The following is a 17,297-nucleotide window of genomic DNA, read 5'->3' on the forward strand; positions in this document are numbered from 1 at the left end:
GTGCAGAGCAGTGTCCCCTCCCCAGCGTCACGCACCCTTTGGACATCCCCGCTGCCAGACCATCTGCCGCAGAGCTGCTGCCACTCCCCCAGTACCCCCATCTCTCCCCACCTCCCTTCCACCGCCCTGTCGCTGCTCCCTTCTCTCACCGATCCGGGCACAGATTGTCATGAGCATGTCTGTGACGGTTTTGGAGTCATCCACCATCACTGTTTTCACTGTCCCATCCAGCATACGGATCTTCAGGGGCCGCTGCTTCTTCTTGTACTCCATGGTGTCCTGCACGCACAACAGGGCACAGCTCCCAGCAGTGGCACTGGCGCAGGGCGCCCAGATCCCACCATCACGCCAACAGCTCCCTCTCCCCAGTGCAGTTGTGGGGGGGACATGGGGTGCTGTGGGGCCCAACGCAAGGCAGCAGGGCAGGCACCCACACCACCTCCACACCGAGGGCACATCCAACCACAGGGCCAAGGATCAGCTGGAAGGACGTGGGATGGATGCTTACCCCATTGCGAAGCATGTAGTAGTCCAGAGCCTTCCCAGCCTCCAGCCAGATCCCCTTCTTTGGGTCTTCATCCGAGAGGAACAGCCCAAAATCATTGGCTGAAAAACAGGTAAAGTCTCTGCCAGGGTAATCCTCAGCAGGACAGGGCCACAAAGATGCCAGCCTGCACCCAGGGATGTGCATTGGTGCAGCCCAATGCGTGAAGCACAGCAGCATGGTGAATGCTGGAGCCTAAACCTAATGAGTGGGCAAAAAGCTGGCAAGCAAGCTTCGAGGTTCATGTTTTACCAGTTATCTACGGAAAAAATCATCTGAAGCATGCCTACGCAATGTTGAACTTGGAACTGACAGTCACAACAGAAGGAAAAGCTTGGAGTTGTGGTTGACAGCTCTCTGAAATCTTTGGTGCAACCTGTAGCAGCAGCCAAAGCAAGGCAGTAAAGTGCTGGGAATCACCAGGAAGGGCACTGGGAATTGGTCTACAAACCCTAAGCACATCCACACTTGGAGTACTCCGTGGTGGTGTGGTCTGCACCTCCCCAGAAGGACACAGCAGAGTTTGAAAAGACAGAGAGGCAACTTAAATGATGGAGCCTTTGTATGAGGGACTAAAGGAGCTGGGACTCCTCCGTTTGGGGCAGAGGTGGCTGAAGGAGGATGGGATCAAGGCTTACAAGGTCTCAGAGGGGGTGAATAGGTGGTGTTCACCAAATCCTGCTACCTCAGGGCTGGGGTACCTGGTGAAAGTGCTGCTGCTGGAGCTTGGGCAGTGGCACCCCAGCTCGGACCCGCAGGGACAGCCCTGTTTTCAGGCTGCAAGAGGCCAGGACCACACCTGGCTTTGCCCTGGGAAAGGTCCTTCTCCACCTTTCCAACAACCCCACGCTGCATGCTGCCTTGGCCGGCTGCTAAGTTTATAACGAGTCATCTCGTTGGCAGCCCTCTGTGGGGAGGGACAAATTCCTGAGCCGCCCCGCTCCTGCCTGGCTAACACTGTCGTTAGGATCCTACTAAACAGGGAACAGAAAAATCACAGAGGCTTTGCATTTTATTTTCAAATTTAAAAAAAAAACCAACACCCTATTTTCAAAGCAAATTCCAAGAGGATACCTCTAAAGCACTGAAAACTGAGCAGCTTGCCCCAGATCCATAACTTGGGCAGGCAGAGGCGCCTCCCGAGACAGAGCAAGAGCAGAGCTGGAAACCTACACCGAAGCTCCCCCAGCCCAAAGGTGACAAAAAAACAGGGCAGCTCAGAAAGGGACCGCCGAGTGCCACTGGGTAAGGAGAGCAAAGAGAAACAAAAGCTGCAAGGAACTGATAGGAAAAGAAAAGCTGTGAGCAACTGAAAAGGAACTCAGGAATAAGCAGTTCCCTTTAAGGCATTCCCCTTGCCTTTTTTTGTAAGCAGGCTGGCTCACGCCCAGCAGCAGGAAATGCAATGCTCCCTCCAACATGCCTACAGCCCTGCATCCACATAAACATTCAGTCCCTCTCCAAAACCGAAAGCTGTGGTCCGCTGGACTGCTGGCCAGCCGGGCACGGCGCGAGAAGGCATTTCCTTTCGTCCTCAAGGAATTTGCTGCTCCCAGATGTCGCCGCGCTCCCCCTCCTCTTCCCACGACTCCTGACCTCCTGTTTGCTGCCTCTCCCCCGTGGCACAGCTGCTTTCGGAGGCAGCAGGGACCCAGGAGAACCCCTGAGATGTTGTCCCAGTGCTCCAGCCACCCCCCCCACACCGGGGACAGGCCACGTCCGCATGGGTGTGAATCACATCATGAGCTCATGAGCCATAAGCTTAATTTTGAGCCTGGCGGCAGCAGGAAGCTATTAGAGCTGAGAAGGCTTAGCAAGGTAATGGAGTACCGACGCGGGTCTGGCAGAGAGCTGCCAGTAGGGGACAGACCTGACGGAGAACTATATATCCTCCAAGAAAGGAAAAATTAACTTATATGGTTTATTAACACTCGCTACGATCCCTGCAACTGTTTAAACCCACCTACCCCTGACTAGTAGTGATAGACGCGAGTAGGAGAGAGGAGCAGAGACAGAAAGGGCAGCAGGCTCAAAGAGCTTGATGGGTATTTCACTTCCAAATGTGGTTTCCTACCTTCCAAACCCCAAATTTCTTCTGGGGTGTTGAGGAGGGAGCCCAAAGAGCTCAGCTCCTTGCCTCAAGTGGGCAGGAGGACTTGGACCTGGCTCCCCTCACCCCACCCCTGCTCTGGGAAAGCCCAGATGGGCACAGAGACAGGAGAGGAAAGGGAGACCGGTGAAATGCCAGGAGCTAAGCCGGCATGGCCCTGGCACGACAGCCAGCCCCGCTGTGGACTTACGCTGTCCCATCTGGGCCTCAGGCACCCGCTCGCGGATCATCCGGCAAGCGTCGTACACCATGGTGGAGGGCTCGAACTGCATCGTCTTCACCACATTGCCGATGCTGATTTTCAGTGAGAGGGCGACCATGGTGGCGGCTGGGCTGTCCCCACTCCTGCGTCACCTGCTGGAGGAGACAGGTGGGTTAGCTCTGACTGCTGGCCCCTCCGGTGTGCAGGGTCCTTCCTCCTCCTCCCTTCTGGCAGCACCTCTGCTCCCCGAAAGCCAGGACCCAGCTTCCAGCGGCAAGCAAGGGCTGCACCCTGTCCTGGCAAGCGTGCAAGGGCGTCTCGCTTTCCAGCCCTGTGCTGACCCCGGGGACTCTGGCCAGTGTCGCGACGCTTGTCTCCTCGTCCCAAGGTCCCAAAGCCTGCTCGCCCGCGGGAGCAACAGTAGCTGGTACTCGGCAGAGAGGCTGCCAACGGGGAGGAAGCAAGCGCATGGGAGCATACATGATAAGCCGTGAGAGCGCGACAGACGGGGTTATAATTAAACCTGCCGTGACATAGAAGCCACAAGAGGAAAACCAAGGTTTGACCCAGAGCTGGCAGGGCCCTGCCCTGGCTATCAGGGCCCCCCATGTCACCAGCAGACAGTGCTGGGCCGGCAGCCTGAGCACAGACGGACCCAGGGGGACGGAAAAGCCTGGAGCCGCTTGGGGAGGCGAGATAAGGGCAGCGGGCACCAAACCCACCCGTTAAAAATAATTACCTGGGGAAAGCACCACTCACACCCAGTGAGTGCTCAGAGGTCAGGGTCTATGGCAGCAGCTGCTGCACAAACCCAGGGCCGGAGAACCCCTGCACAGGATGATGTGCAGAAGGGCAAGGGACAAGATGCTGCAGGTTTCACTGCAAAGGCACGCAAGAGCTGCACCACGCCATCTGAAACAGGCCTCAAGCCGGGTCCAGCTTGAAGGATCAGCTTCAAGCTTGAATGATTGCGTAGATCAGCTTCAGAGCAAGTACTTCTCAACAGAGCTTTGACACACCAGGTTTAATAATGCTTAATTAAAACAACGATATTCTTACAGCAGAGCAAATTGAGAAATAAATGACAAAAGTAAAAAAAGGTTGTAAGTAAGCCCCCCGCGTGCCTGCTGCAGCTTGTAGTGCTTGTAGAGCCTGTTCCTTTGGGTTTACCCACTGTGCAGCAGCTTTCAGCTCTTCCCCAGGTTGCTGCACCCCGCAGGGTCCCTGCACCAGGTCCCTGCCCTTCTCAGCATCCCTGGTCCCTAGCTGGCCCCAACCCGACACTCTCCAGCAGCGACACCCCTTCTCCTCTCCCCAAGAGCCTGCTTGTGGGGAAGGAGTCCCCTGCTCTGCTCTGACCCAGGCTGCCTTGTCCTTAAACCCCAGCTGGTGGGAGGATGCAAGAGCACCAGCTGGGATGCACCATATCCGCTTGTTCTCTTTTAGATTGATTTTCTCCTATTAGGCCTCCTATTATGGCTGTCAGGGAAAGGTTGCTGGCCACGTGCACCCTCCGCCTTCCCGGGGAAGGTTCTTGGGCAAGGCTTGCTGGCAGCCTCCCTCGCCTGCCGTGCACTGCAGCGGCACATGATGAGCCTGTGCATCCCTGCCCGGCGCTGCCAGCTCCGATCCCCCGCAGAAGGGGGTACACCAGTGTGGGCTGCTCCCAAGCACAGACCCGAGTGGGCTAGGGGCAGGATCTGCAACGGATAAAAAGCTCCTACATCTGATTTTGGCCAGGAGCAAGTCAGAGGGCAGAGGTCCTGCTCCTGCAGAGCCATAAAGCCATGCTGGTGGTGCAGGGAGGGAGGCAGGGATGGAGGAGTGTGCCGCCTCCGCCAGCACATGGAGCGGCTCCAGCTCTGCATTCCTGAGCCATTCGGCAATGTTTCTGTGGAGGCCCACGGCCCCCACTGGCTCTGCTGACGAGGAATGAAATGCATTTCGGGTCCGGAGCGAGGGAGCCCGGCAGCAGTGGGAAGGAGGCACCCGCCTGTGCCATTGCTGTCCCTCCAGGAACACCAGTGAAGCTGCGGAGCTGAAGGGACGAGGAACACCCTGACATAGAAAGGGCTTTCCAAATATTTCATACGCAGGGTGGGCTGCTGTGATCACCAGGCCATCTTCTCTATATCTAAAAATATTTTCGAGTTGAGCATAAAGCTGCTTTCCGTCCCTCCGCAGGAAAAGGAGAACATGCCACCGCCAGGACAAGGTCAGAGACCACGGAGGAAGGGGAGGGGAGGATGCCGGATGGCAGAGAGGAACCGAGAGGAGCCAGGCCATGCCCAGCCATTTCTGCAGCCTCCTCTTGCCCTCCCAAAGCCAGCCAAAATCAGGTGCTGTGCCAGAGGCACCCCTTAGCACGCCCTTCATGGGGGCCACCACGCTTTCCAAGACCCTGCAGAAGGATGACTGCTCAAGCCTTCCTACTCCTGAGCTCTTACAAAACCGACAGAGCTCAGCAGGGAAGGTGCTCACAACATCAAGGAAGCCCTCAGAGAAAAGGGAGAGGCTTCATTTTAATTCCTATATTCTACAGAAACAGTTCAGGCTCCAGCAGCTGAACTTTGCTGACATCAATGTCTACAGCAGAAATGCTCTCTGCTGCATAAGAAGTGCACCTCCTCAAACCCTGGAGAGATTTGTCAGCAAACGTGGCAATTAATCACACGGGATTTGCAAATCTGCTTCCTTCTCCGAGGGCACCAACACAGGGCTTGGCCCCCATGGACCTCTCCCCTCCGGGTACCACGTGGGATAGGAAAAGCCAGACTAGACATAAGGGATGAGACAGCGTGGGAGCCTGGCGCTGCAAACCAGAAAAATAAAGGAAAAGGACAGTGAAATTCAAGCTGTCCCTCTGGAAAGAAAAAAAAACAAACAACCAAACAAACCAAGTCTCGATGAACACACACCGAATTTCTGTGCTGGCTCACCTCCAGAGCAAGCAAACCCGTTCTCAATCGGTTGTCAGTATGCAAAGGCAGATAAGGCACCGGAGCAGCGAGCCGGCCAGCCGGCAGCCAGATTAACACATGTCTGCATTTTATAGCAAGCTGTGTGCAACCCTTTGAGCCACAAGCACGCTGCTGAGCCGATCCCAAAATGGGGGGGGGGGGGGGGGGTGTTTCTTGATGGGGTCCAGCCCTGCTGGGACCCATCCCGGCTGCCTCCATCTCACCCCACACAAGGTGTGCAAAACCACCACGGCGGTGGAGGTCTCTGGGCTCTGCTTGAGGGCAGGGGCAGCGCAGGCAGGGACGGCTGCGGGCAGCGCCGCGCCGGCCCGAGGAACCACCGCGTCATTGCCGGGACCACTGAGAGCGAGTTTTCCGTCACGTGACGTAACTGCTATATTTGTATCGGCCGAGTTTAGCGCTGTAAGAACGGTTACAGAGGAGGTTTTATATCTTAAAAAAAAAAAAAAAAATCAACAAAAATCCAATAGCAGCCTGCTGGTGCACTCGCGGCAAGTTTCCAGAACAAGCGGCAAATCTTCAAATGCGACAATTTTGCCATTTTTAACATGCTCTTTTGAAGGGAGACTCCGGATGAGGTTTGGGTTTGTTGGTTGTTTTTTTTTTTTTTTTAACAGCAATGCCGAATTTCACTTGGGAAAGGCCCCACACCGGACCACCCCCAGGCTGGGAGTTGGTTGCAGGAAGCTTTATCAGCTGCAAACCGCACCACTGCCGGGGCTTTCCGCAGGCACGGATGCGGCTGCCGTCCCGGCCAGCGCAGCTGCCAGCACAGCCAGGCAAGTACCAGGCCATCGCGATGCTTGCCAGCGGTGGCTTTGCCGGCACATCGGTGTCTGCACAACAGCATGATGAACCGGGTCAAAAATTAACGTGGCAAGAAGATGGACCAGGCTTTGGCTGGGTTTTCCAGTACGGGACCAGTATACACAGCCACGGCAGGCACCAGGGGCATGCGCTCAGCCCCGCGCCGCCGAGAAGGCTGAGCCGGCTGCCCCGGTTGGTGATGGTGCTGCACACTGCTGAGCCCATTCAGCCCAGTTCCTCTTTCCCAGCCGTGCATCCACATCGGATGGGAAGATAGTTTCTTCCAGCCGAGGCCGAGCTTGCTCCCATGGAGTGTGAGCGGCTGGCGAGGCCAGCCCCAGCCCCGCGGCACCCCTGTGACCACTCGGCTGGGGCAGGAGCATCCTCTCATCCCCACAGGGAGGGCAACCCCGCTCGGCATGGGAAACGGGCAGGGGACGGGCAGCGGGGCTGGAGGATCACAGCTGCAGCCTGCCTGCCTGCATGCTCCCCCATGCTGAGGAGAAGCAGCTCTGGCCATTAACTGCTGCCATTTCCCAATCATCCCCAGGCCTGTCCGCTCCTGCCGGGCATCCCCTGCCCTCCAAGGGAGGGGGCACAAATGGTGTCAGCCTCTCCTGCGTCCTTAGTGAGCTGGCCCTCCGGCACAGCACCCCAAAAGCAGCACTCGGGGTGCAGTGGGTGCTCTCACGGCCTCCGGAGAACACCAGGCACCCCAATCTGGGCACCTGCGCTTGCCAGGGCAAGCGACTTGCCTGTTGCTGGCCAGGCAGAAAGGGGAAAGTGACAGGAGAGCGTGGCTGGGTTTTGGGGGGTATTTCTCCACCCAGCAGTTGGCAAAGCTCAGCTCTGGAAAGGAGGCTGCCCCACAGGTCCGTCTTTCCCCTTTCTCAGCTTTCCTACTCCCCATCCCCAAATCTGCTGAGACGCGCCGCTTCGGGACACACCAAGCTCCTCCTGCTGCCGTTGGGCGAGCAAGCTGCCTGCATGGCCGGTGCTCGCCACGCACCATCACCTGCTCATTTAGCGCTTGGGGGTTTTCACCCCACGGTCTGCGGGGGGGGGGGGGGGGTTCGGACCCTTTACCAGGCAACCCGCAGGCTCTGGCAAAATTAAAGATCCCAAAAATATGTCCCCTCCCCTTCTCAGCAGCGAGGCTCGGGGAGAGAGGAAAAAGGAGTAAACAATTATTGCTACCAAATATGGGTCTAACAGCCAGCGATGAAGCCACGGCAGAAGCATGTAGACATCCTGCCGGCAGATTCAAAGGAGCGGGGAGCTTGCAGGGGTGCGGGCAGAATCCGGCAGGGAACAGGCAGAGGACGGGGCAGGGTTTCCCTTGCCCGGTTAGCCGCTCCAGCCGGGGCACGGTGGGAACCCAGGCTTTTCCCCGACGGCGGTCAATCCCGCCCCACAGCGCCCACCCCAGCCCCACGTCTCCCACCCCATCGCCCCGTCCCGGGGGGCCACGACCAGTTCTCCGTCCCCGCAGGACGGGCGGGAGCTGCGGGGCCGTCTCTCCCGGTTGCGGCGTGGCCGTGGGCAGCGTGTCCTCCAGCGTCCCCACCCAAAACCGCGCCGCGGGCTGCGGACACCCTTCCCGCTCGCCTCCCCCTGCCTGCAGGCAGGGTGGGCAGGGGGAAACCTTCCCCGCCGTGCCCGCCCGGCACCGCAGCTCGCCCCCGTCCCCCCCCCCCGGGGCGGGGATGCTGGCCCCGGCCTGGCGAGCGCAGACTTTGGGCCCAGGCCTGCAGCGGCGGCGGTTGCTTTAGGGCAGGGCAAGGACAAGGCTGGGATTAACGGGGGCCGGGCCCAGCCCGGCCCTGCCTGCCCGTGCCGCCCCGGCACCCCCCGGTGGGTGCCGGTGCTCCGGTGCCGCCGGCCCCGGGGGCGATGGGGCGCGCCCCAAAACCGGGCCGAGGCGTGACCGACCCCGGGGAGACGCTGGGTCGCGGCAGCCCGGGGCAGGCGCCCCGGCGGGCGCGGGGGGCCCCGGTAAGCGGGGCGCTGATCGCCCCCTGCCCCCCGGTAAGCGGGGCGGGGGGGGGGTCCCCCCGGTACATCCGTTTCCGGCACCCCCGGGAACCAGGCCGCTACGGGTCACCCCGTGCTTCGCCCTCCTCCCCTCCCAGCGCCCCCCGGTTACCGGGACCCCGTCTCTGCCCCGTCCCCGTACCTGTGCGCGGGCAGCAGCAGCGCGGCGGCCCCGCCGAGGCTCTGCGGAGCGGAGCGGAGCGGGGCGGCACCGCCCGCTTCCCGCCCCGCCGCCCCCCGCCGCGCATGCGCCGGGGCACGGCACAGCTCGCCACGCCGCGGTGCCCCGGGGCTGCGCTCCGCCCGGCTTCCCCCCCACCCCGCCCGCACCCCGCGTCCCGGCCCCGCACCCGGGGCTGCCCGGTACCCGCGCCGCCCCACCCTGCGCCCCGGGGCTGGGCACGGCTCAGCGCCCGCACCCCGCCGCCCTGCTCCGCCCGCTGCTCGCCCGCTCGGGCCTCCGCAGGGCCCGGTGCACCCCGGGGCTCGGCCGGCCGGCCGGCCGCCCCCCGCCCCCCCCCCCCCCCCCCCCCCGGCCCGGTCGCTGCCGCGCGCTCCCGCCCCGCCGCCACGCGCTCCCGCCCCGCCGCGTCACCCCCGGGAGGGGCGGGGCCGCCCCGGGCGCGCGGGGCAGGCTGGGAGCGCGCGGCGTCAGCGGCGGCGCGGTGGAGGCGCTGAGGTGAGGGGCGGGCGGGGCGGGGGCTGCGGGGGTCGGGACCGCCGCCATCCCCTCACCCCGGCCCGGGGGGCTCCGCGGGGCGGCCGCAGCGGGGAAGCGCGGGTGGCAGCCCCGGCGCTGACAGCCCGCCGGTGCGGGCCGCGGCCCACCTCCTCCTCCTGCGGCACCGGGCCGCCCGCTCAGGCCTGGGGCTGTGCTGCCCGGCGGGGAGTCGGCGGCTGAGGGCTGTGCGGGCCCCGCTTGCCCGCGGGCCGGCCCCGCGGGTGGGGCGGTGAGAGGCTTCCCTGGGGCGGGTGTCGGGGCGCGGGGAGCCGGCCCGGCCCGGCCCTGCTCCGCCCCGCCCGCTGCTGGCGCCCCTCCTCCCACCCCGCTTGCTGCCGCCCGCCCCCGCCCTCGCCGCCTGCCCGACGCACGCTGCCGGGGCAGGGAGCCCCCGGTGTCGGTGGAAGCACCGGGCCGCGGCCTTGCCCGGGCTCTGCCCCGCTCCCCCGCCGCTCCGGGGCAGCCCCGCACACCGGCCTCCCGCTCCCAGGCAGCTGGCACAGCAGCCCTGTGGCTGGACCCTGCTGGTTTTGGGTGGGGTTTTTTTTTGGTCTCCGGGGGGGTTTTGGTTGTTTTGGGTTTTTTTTTTTCCGGACTGCCACACCTGCCAGCTAGATGTAAAAGCTTAGCGGTGCTAATGGGGAGGTGTGATGGATGCCCCCCCTCTGACCGAGTGAGCAGTGCTTTGGTTCAGGCATCAGCGACAAGCGGGCCTGACCGATACCAGCCCTGCCAACCCTGAGAACCGCATCTTCTCAGGGACTGGGGCGTCTAGGCCATGTCTTATCGGGAGGTAACAGCAGCCCGCGCTGGGACTAGGCAAAGCTAAAGCTGCCACAGCTGCGCGCCTGCACAAACACCAAGCGGGGGTTGACTGCGAGTCCATCATTTTATGCTCCACATGCCTGTAGCCTCCCCGAGCCCACTGAGCTCCCCTGCACGGCAGCGATCTCCCCCTGGAGCAGGGACACCTCTCACGGTTGCTCCTCGAGGCTGAGAGACCCTTTACTCGGCATCTGATATCTACAGCAACGTAAGCGACATTTTTACATTCAGCCTAAAAGTATATTGTATGCTAGCGACATTGAGATATATATGTATCCAGCTTAATTATTAGAAGTGTGGTCAGAGGTAGAGTGTTTGACCGCTGCCTAAATTATTGTTTAAATCATCGCTTAAATCATTGTCAAATCACTGTTTAATTACCATTCAATTATTGCTTAATCACCATTTGATTGCCATTTCATTTTCATTCAATCGTCAATTAATTATCATTTGACCATTGTTTAATCATTAATAAAACCCTTTTAGTTAACCCCATGACGATGACTTCTCTTAATAATTTGCCTGCGATAGGATGCTGGCCCCACTGGCTGCACGCCGGGGGTACAGCACCTTCAGGCTTCAGGGGAACGGCAGGATCTTGCATGCTCTCCACAGCAAAAAGCCTGGGGCCCTTCCAGTTTCCTTGTCCTGCAGCTTTTGTGTTCTGGGTCGAGCAGGGCTCCTGTGGCTGGGTCCCAGTAGTCTAGTGGGGAAACTGTGTGTGGTGGGGCCACCAGTGCTGGTATGGTAGCCTTGCTGGGGAAGTACTTATGGGCTGGTCGTCGCTGCAGGGCCCTGGCAGCTCTTGCTGTTGCACGGGGAGACTTCATCTGTAGGGGCTGAGGGACATCTCAAAGGAGTGCTGATGTCTGCTACTGTGCCTGTGCTCACTTTGGGTGTCCTGCTCAGATGTCGCGCCCAGAGGAACTGGCTGCTTTGGCAGATGAGGACCTGCTTGACTTCCTCCTGAAGGATGATGCTCCCTGCCCTGAAATCCCAGGGGAGGAGAATGGTCTGCTGGAAGACTGGGGCCTGCCAGAGCCTGAGGTGAGTTCTCTGGGAGGAATCGCTGCCGGGTTGTGGTTCAGGAGGTTTGGCTCCCTGCTGAGTAAAAGCTTTTTCTTCACAGCTCCTGGACAAGGAGATGGATGTCTTCATCAACTCCCTGCTGAGCGCCTTTGAAGATGAACCAGGCATGCTGCAGGGTTATTCGCCTGCTGACAGTGACAGCGGCATTTATGAGGATCAGCATCTGTCCCATAGCCCTGGCAGCGACTTTGCTGGCAGCCCTCGGAGCTCAGACATTGTGCAAGTTGATCACAACTATTCCCTCCATCAGGATTGGTCTGCGCTGGAAAGCGTGAGGTCTGACATGGCAGAAGGAGATGTTTCCATTGACCTTGGTAAGTGATGTGTGAGGGCTCTTTCGCTCCTGGGTACAGGCAGAAAAGCAGTCCCACATTGGCATTTTTTGGGTGGGTGCCAGGCAGTGATGGAGAGAGCCGAATTTAGTGGCTTTCTGCTGCTCTAAAGTTGCAGTTTCATGCTTCTCAAAGTCGGCTGGTCAGGTGCTGCCTCACTGAGGCCCAGCGCTTGACTCTCGTTTCCTTCCCCAGAGACATGGACGGGTTTGGAAGGCACAAGCAAGGCTCTGGAACAGAGCTCTGGTTTCCCCATTGCTGTTGCTGTGGATGCTGAACCCCAGCTTGTACCTGGAGCCATCATGCAGGTACTGATGGCCATGCCTGTGGGCCTTTGCTTCTGGTCTTTTCCTCAGATATCTCTGAGGAAAGCATGATGCTGCTTTGGGAGAGCTGATCCCGGTTCTGTGTGCTTCCTACATGCCCTCTCTGCCCTGGAGTGGACTCCCTTTACTTTGCATTCTCAGCGGGCATATTTTTCCTGTTTTCTAGTCCGACTTCCCAGAGCTGGTCTTGACAGAGGAGGAGAGACAGCTCCTGGAGAAAGAAGGTGTTTCATTACCAACCTGTCTGCCACTGACCAAAGTGAGTCCTCGCTACAGCCTGTCACTCCCAAATGGACTTGGACCACTCGAACGCTTCAGCCAGAGCAGGGCTTTGAAAATACAGGGTGGTGTCTTGATGAGAGCATGGGTGCCCAGGTGCTGTGTTCAGGGCAGCATGCGGCAGGGCTTGGTGTCCTCTTCCTTTCCTTGGTGTGTGTCCGCATGCACAGCAGCCTCTGCTTTGCTGATCACATAGAAAAGCTGCGTGCTTTTCATCTCCCTTACGTATGCCTCACTTTTGCTACACCGGGGAAGCTGCTGGCCGCATCAGCAGGCCAGAGTTTGCCTTGCAGCCCCTGCAGTTCGTTCAGTGGTGTGGGAGGGACAGAGGACAAAAGCATGCGGGCCAAGCGCTGAGATGTGTGCAGGGTTTGTGAGGGCTGGATTGCAACGCCTGTGGGGTTGCTGCTAATGAGAAATGACCCTTGCAGGCTGAAGAGCGGCTTCTGAAGAAAGTGCGTCGGAAGATCCGGAACAAGCAGTCAGCCCAGGATAGTCGTCGCAGGAAGAAGATCTACGTGGATGGCCTGGAAAACAGGTATGGGCACACAGCAGAATCACCCAACACTGAGGGGACAGACAGGTTCTTTTAGGGATCCTTGGCAGAATGATGATGGCACTAAATCGTAGTTTCAATTAAAGCGTTGCGTTCTTAACGTTTTATGATTAATGTAGCACAGAATTTTTGATTAGAATGGCACAGGATTTCTACAAGCAGAATCAATGTAGTACAATCTATAAGCAGCATAATACAGAATTTATAATACAACTTCACTTATAAGTTCTAGTCACCTAGATCCTAATACAACTGAACTTAGGGTTTCTAATCACCCGGACCCTCTGCAGATCAGGTCGGGTCAGATCTTAATGCATGGTTTTCTGAATCAATATAAGGATCATAATCTAGACTTGACAATGACATAAAGGAATACGAGTCACTCCCTCAATCATGGGAGGAAGCAGATGACGGCGGCAGTGTCTGTGGCCAGGGCGGGTCCCAGGTCTCACTGTCCAGCAGCAGCTCCAGTCCAAGTTCCCCCTGAGGACTTCTAACTGCTTGATTTTATGGACAGTGCTCTGTGTGCTGTTACGCTTCCCTGCTCTGTGACAGGGTTGTCAACAACACCGGGCTGGCCGGCTGCCTGGGACCTTCAAGGCTGGTGAGGAAGGGGTAACCGGCCCAGCACCCAGGAACCTTGAGGCCGGCAGGGAGGGGAAGAAGAAATCTGGTTTCTCAACTTGGTGCCAGGACCTTCAGGGCCTGAGAGTGAGGGGAAGGGAACAAATACGTGACTCGCTCGGTCACAGAGAATGTCTGCTCCCCTCATAAAGTGGCGTTTGTTGTGCTGACCACATTGCCAGGGGTCGGGAGCAGGGGGAACCGGTCAGAAGCAGCTGTGCTGCTGATGGGGTCTTGCCACCCTGGGCAGAAAGCGAGGCTGACCCTGTGGGGCAGCAGCTCTCCCTGATCAGGGGGCTCAGAAGCTTGTGGCATAGCCTGCCCTGCTCTCTTAAGCCTGGAGACGGCCCAGAGCTTGCTCTGTTCAAGCCGGGTGCTGGCCTGCCAGGTCCAGCGTGTTCTCCAGGTCAGGCTAGTTTGCAATACAGCCTGACATTGTGGATCTGCAGGGCTGGTGTGCTGCGAGGAGTGAGCATCCTTAGGGATTAGTCTGGTGCTTCTCTGTGGGACTGGGCAGGGCTTACCCCTCCTGAAACCTGGTGTGAGATGTTGCTCTCTGGGCTTTACTCCAGGTAGACCCCAGGAGCAATTTTATCTGCCCCGGCCACCCAGAGGTGGTGGCCGATTCCCTGAGGAGAGACTCTGGTGAAGTCCCTGCTGTTGACTAACAAAAACCTCTCTGTTTTTCCCCTGTGCTGTTCGTCTTTCCTGGGAAGGGTGGCAGTCTGCACAGCTCAGAACCACGAGCTGGAGAAGAAGGTGCAGCTGCTGCAGAAGCAGAACATGTGAGTTCTTATTGTTGGACGTGGCAGGAGATGTGGTGGGGAAGGCTGTTCCTCTTCTTGGGATTGTGGCCTGTCCTTGACTGCACAGGGGGGAGGAGGGGAGCGTGCAGCTCTTGGTTCAGCCGCTGCGCTAACCTGCGTTGCCTGCTCTCCTGCAGGTCACTGCTCGAGCAGTTGCGGAAACTGCAGGCTTTGGTGAGACAGTCCACCACCAAAACTACCACAGCAAAAACCTGCACCATGGTGAGTGCTCTCAGCCCCAGTGTCTGCAGAGGGGTCTCTGCTGTCTGTATAAGTTTGGGAGAGAGGTGTTTATGGCAGCCCATGATGCCTATTCGTGTCCTTTGCTCAAGTCTGTGCTGATCTTTCTGTTTCCAGGTCGTGGTTCTGTCCTTCTGCCTCATTCTCTCCCCCAGCATTGGCTCGTTTGGGAGCAGAGAGCCACAGCCAGAGCTCAGAGGTGAGTGCTGGGGGGCTGAGGCATGGCTCCAGGTGAAGTGCTGCCCTCCAGGGCAGACAGAGCACCTTCCTCAGAGACAGCCCGAACTCTGGGGCTCCTCCAACCCAGCGGCCCCTCGCCTGGGGTGACGGCTAGCTTTGGCTTTGCTGTCTCGCTCCAGCTCTGGACTCTTCCTCAGCTCTATTGCAGAGGCCCACCTGGGGGTAGGGCCCTGGGCCAGGAGCGGTACAAGAACTGGAGGGATCCAGTCCCCCTCGGAGCACAAGCTGTGCTTCTGCCTGGCAGCCGTGCAGCGTCCTCTCCCTGCCTCCCCTGGGAGGAAGCAGCCCTAGTTGAACAGTTTGTTCCGCTCTCGTGGTCTCTGCGGCAGCCCGTGCTCAGAGCAGGACGGTGTGAGGCTGGGAATGACAGGGCTGGCTCTACCTCTCTTGCAGTGCTGTCACGGCAGATCCGTGAGTTCCCAAACCGGGTGGCACCTGATGTGCAGGAGGACGCCGCGCTGGAGGGGTTCAGCCCAGAGCCTGAGGACCCCTCGCTGTTGGGCAGCCTCAATCAATCACGGGACGAGAGGCAGAGTCCACCCAACCCCGATCCCAGATCTTTCAACAGCAACTCATCCTCCGACCCTCCGGTGGCAGCGGGCTCCGAGCTGGGCCCTCCCCAGCCACAGGAGCAGCGTTCCCAGAGCGACCCTTTGCAGGCAGTGGTGCTGGCGGTGGGGAAAGCGAAGAGGCCGGAGTGGACGGAACACGCTGCCAGGGTTGTCATCCAGCAGCACCGAGCCGATGAGATGTGACCACCGCCGCCTCCTGCCTGTCGGGGTGACGCTGGGCACCCTGCTGGGCAGGGACAAACAGAGCTACATTAACAGATAATTTATCAAAGCAGATTTTTCTGAATACCCTCCCAATGGCTGGCAGCTCAGAGGGTTTACTGGGGAGGAATTGTTTTAGGGTTGACATGTTCTGACACTCTGCTCTGTGTATCTATAGCAGGACTCTATCCCAGACGGGGCAGGAAACTCTGGGAACGTTGCTACGGCTGCTGATGTGGCTCTGCAGCCCGGGGTGCGTCCCGTGGCTCGTGGGGATGGGCTGTGGCATGGGGATGGGCTGTGGCATGGAGGGTGAAGGCGGTCGGGCCTGAAGGCGCCCGTACCTGGTCTGACTGGATGCAGTTGGTGATGGAGGCCACTGCCCTGCTTCTTCCCTGCCCAGGTGGAGGTGAACAGGCTGGGTCCTGCACTTCTTACTGTGTCTGGTGGCCACAAGCATCTGTCCCTTGTCCTTCCCCCTTAATCCTGCAGTGTTACCTGATTTCTAGCTGTGAGATAGCTGACCTTCAGTGCCTGCACAGGGAGTGGCCATGCCTTTGCAGACCTGTCAGACCCTGCGTGTCGCCTGTTCCTGCTAGCTTTTGAGCCACGGCCGCAGCTCCTGGCGCAGCTGGGGAAGGTAACGTGAAGTCCTTCCCAAGCTGTGCGTGCCGTTTCCCTTCCGTAGGGACTGAGCCTTTCATGTCCCACAGCCCTGGGAATGGGGCTTCTGGGCCTCGAGCCGGACTGCTGAGGGGGTGTGGAGCAGAGAGCAGCAGAGCTGCTTGCTCTTCTGAAGGCTTTCCTGGCCACTGGACGGTTTCAAAGCTGTGTCCTCGTGTGCCCGAGCTTTGCTGCACTGACCGGTGATGTAGTCATCTGGCTCTAGTTGCTCCCTGGGGCTGAGCAGAAACACTTCGAGCTGGTGAGCGGTGTCTTTCCTGGAGTGCAGCTTAGTGGTACATGTTGCGCATCTCTCCTCATCCTACTTCAGGACATTTCATAGAATCCTATAGAATGGTTTGGGTTGGAAGGGACCTTTACAGATTATCTAGTCCAATCCCCCTGCAATGAGCAGGGACATCTTCAACCAGATCAGGATAATTCATAATTTCTGCAGTAATAACATGTAAATAAATACTAATCACGTGTGACTGTCCCCTCTGCGGTTGTTTCGGTGAGGGGCTGCGCCAGGGGCTGGGAGGTGACCGTTCACTTCCGCAGCCTAACGAAGGGGAGAGGGTGCTGCCTTCCCTTCCCGTGGCTGCGGCTGTGCAGAGGAGCTTGTTGAGGCACGGTGCGAGTTCGCGGGCTGGTTGCTCTGCTCTCACCCCCCTTCAGGGGTGCGAAAACACCCTTGAACCACCTCTACAGACCAGTGAGTGTTGTGAGCACCCAGCACCCACGTGTGACCTGCGTGCACCCAAGACACCAGCGCCGCAGAAGCGAGCAGCTTCCCCGGTAGGAAGCGCGAGGAGCCGGTGTCTGCCCCCACCACCGCTTTCGTAACGGGGAGCTGCACAATCGCAGGAAGCGGAGCAGAGCCAGGGTGGTGCAACGGCCCTGTCCCCTCAGCCGGGGGCCGTGGGGAGGGCCCGGCCTGCTAGCTGGTTGCTAAATCAGGGCTGGGCCCTGGGTTGGGATCGCTGGGTCCACGGGAGGCACTAACGGAGCCTGAGCTCAGGCTGCGGAGCCCGGCGTGGGGTTTGGGGGCGTGGGAGCCCAGCGAGGCGATGGGTCTGCACCCACCCGGGAGGCAAAGGGTGGTTGTGCAGGCCAACGAGCTGTAAAATTGAATGTTGTGTCTC

General features: G+C 59.3%; 2 protein-coding genes across 6 annotated transcripts in view; one reads left to right on the forward strand and one right to left on the reverse strand.

The window, feature by feature from the left end:
* The window catches only part of TLN1 (talin 1), a 35,258-nt gene extending 26,303 nt beyond the window's left edge, over positions 1-8,955 (reverse strand). The window contains exons 1-4 of one of the 4 annotated variants that reach the window (XM_087777579.1): positions 8,821-8,955; positions 2,845-3,008; positions 509-606; positions 150-279 (exon numbers count right to left, since the gene is read on the reverse strand). In XM_087777579.1, the coding sequence (XP_087633705.1) occupies positions 150-279; positions 509-606; positions 2,845-2,974 (358 nt within the window). In that variant the 5' untranslated portion in view covers positions 2,975-3,008; positions 8,821-8,955. Of the gene's footprint in view, positions 1-149; positions 280-508; positions 607-2,844; positions 3,012-3,093; positions 3,234-8,820 lie in introns of those variants that run through there. The other 3 variants (XM_087777578.1, XM_087777580.1, XM_087777581.1) reach the window with 3 other exon arrangements.
* Positions 8,956-9,284: 329 nt separating this feature from the next.
* On the forward strand, positions 9,285-16,640 carry CREB3 (cAMP responsive element binding protein 3). 2 transcript variants are annotated; one of them, XM_087777687.1, is made up of 11 exons: positions 9,285-9,357; positions 10,311-10,432; positions 11,134-11,271; positions 11,354-11,627; positions 11,841-11,953; positions 12,138-12,230; positions 12,682-12,788; positions 14,147-14,215; positions 14,374-14,458; positions 14,594-14,675; positions 15,110-16,640. In XM_087777687.1, the coding sequence occupies exons 3-11, from the start codon at positions 11,134-11,136 to the stop codon at positions 15,469-15,471; spliced, it is 1,323 nt and encodes a 440-aa protein (XP_087633813.1). In that variant the 5' UTR covers positions 9,285-9,357; positions 10,311-10,432; the 3' UTR covers positions 15,472-16,640. The 2 variants fall into 2 exon arrangements, with proteins under 2 accessions (XP_087633813.1, XP_087633812.1); XM_087777686.1 differs by lacking the exon at positions 9,285-9,357 and having other exon boundaries at positions 9,390-10,432.
* Positions 16,641-17,297: the final 657 nt, after the last annotated feature.

This window comes from Nipponia nippon, unplaced genomic scaffold (genome assembly GCF_047370975.1).
Source record: "Nipponia nippon isolate SJK-2023a ecotype South Korea unplaced genomic scaffold, ASM4737097v1 scaffold_40, whole genome shotgun sequence".
NCBI lineage: Eukaryota > Metazoa > Chordata > Aves > Pelecaniformes > Threskiornithidae > Nipponia > Nipponia nippon.

What these genes read in the sequence shown, in the direction of transcription:
- CREB3 (XM_087777687.1), top strand. Translation starts at nt 11,134, where the DNA reads ATGTCGCGCCCAGAGGAACTGGCTGCTTTGGCAGATGAGGACCTGCTT. An exon ending in AGATGTTTCCATTGACCTTG is followed by an intron (nt 11,628 to 11,840) that starts GTAAGTGATGTG and finishes TTCCTTCCCCAG; the next exon opens with AGACATGGACGGGTTTGGAA. An exon ending in GCCACAGCCAGAGCTCAGAG is followed by an intron (nt 14,676 to 15,109) that starts GTGAGTGCTGGG and finishes CCTCTCTTGCAG; the next exon opens with TGCTGTCACGGCAGATCCGT.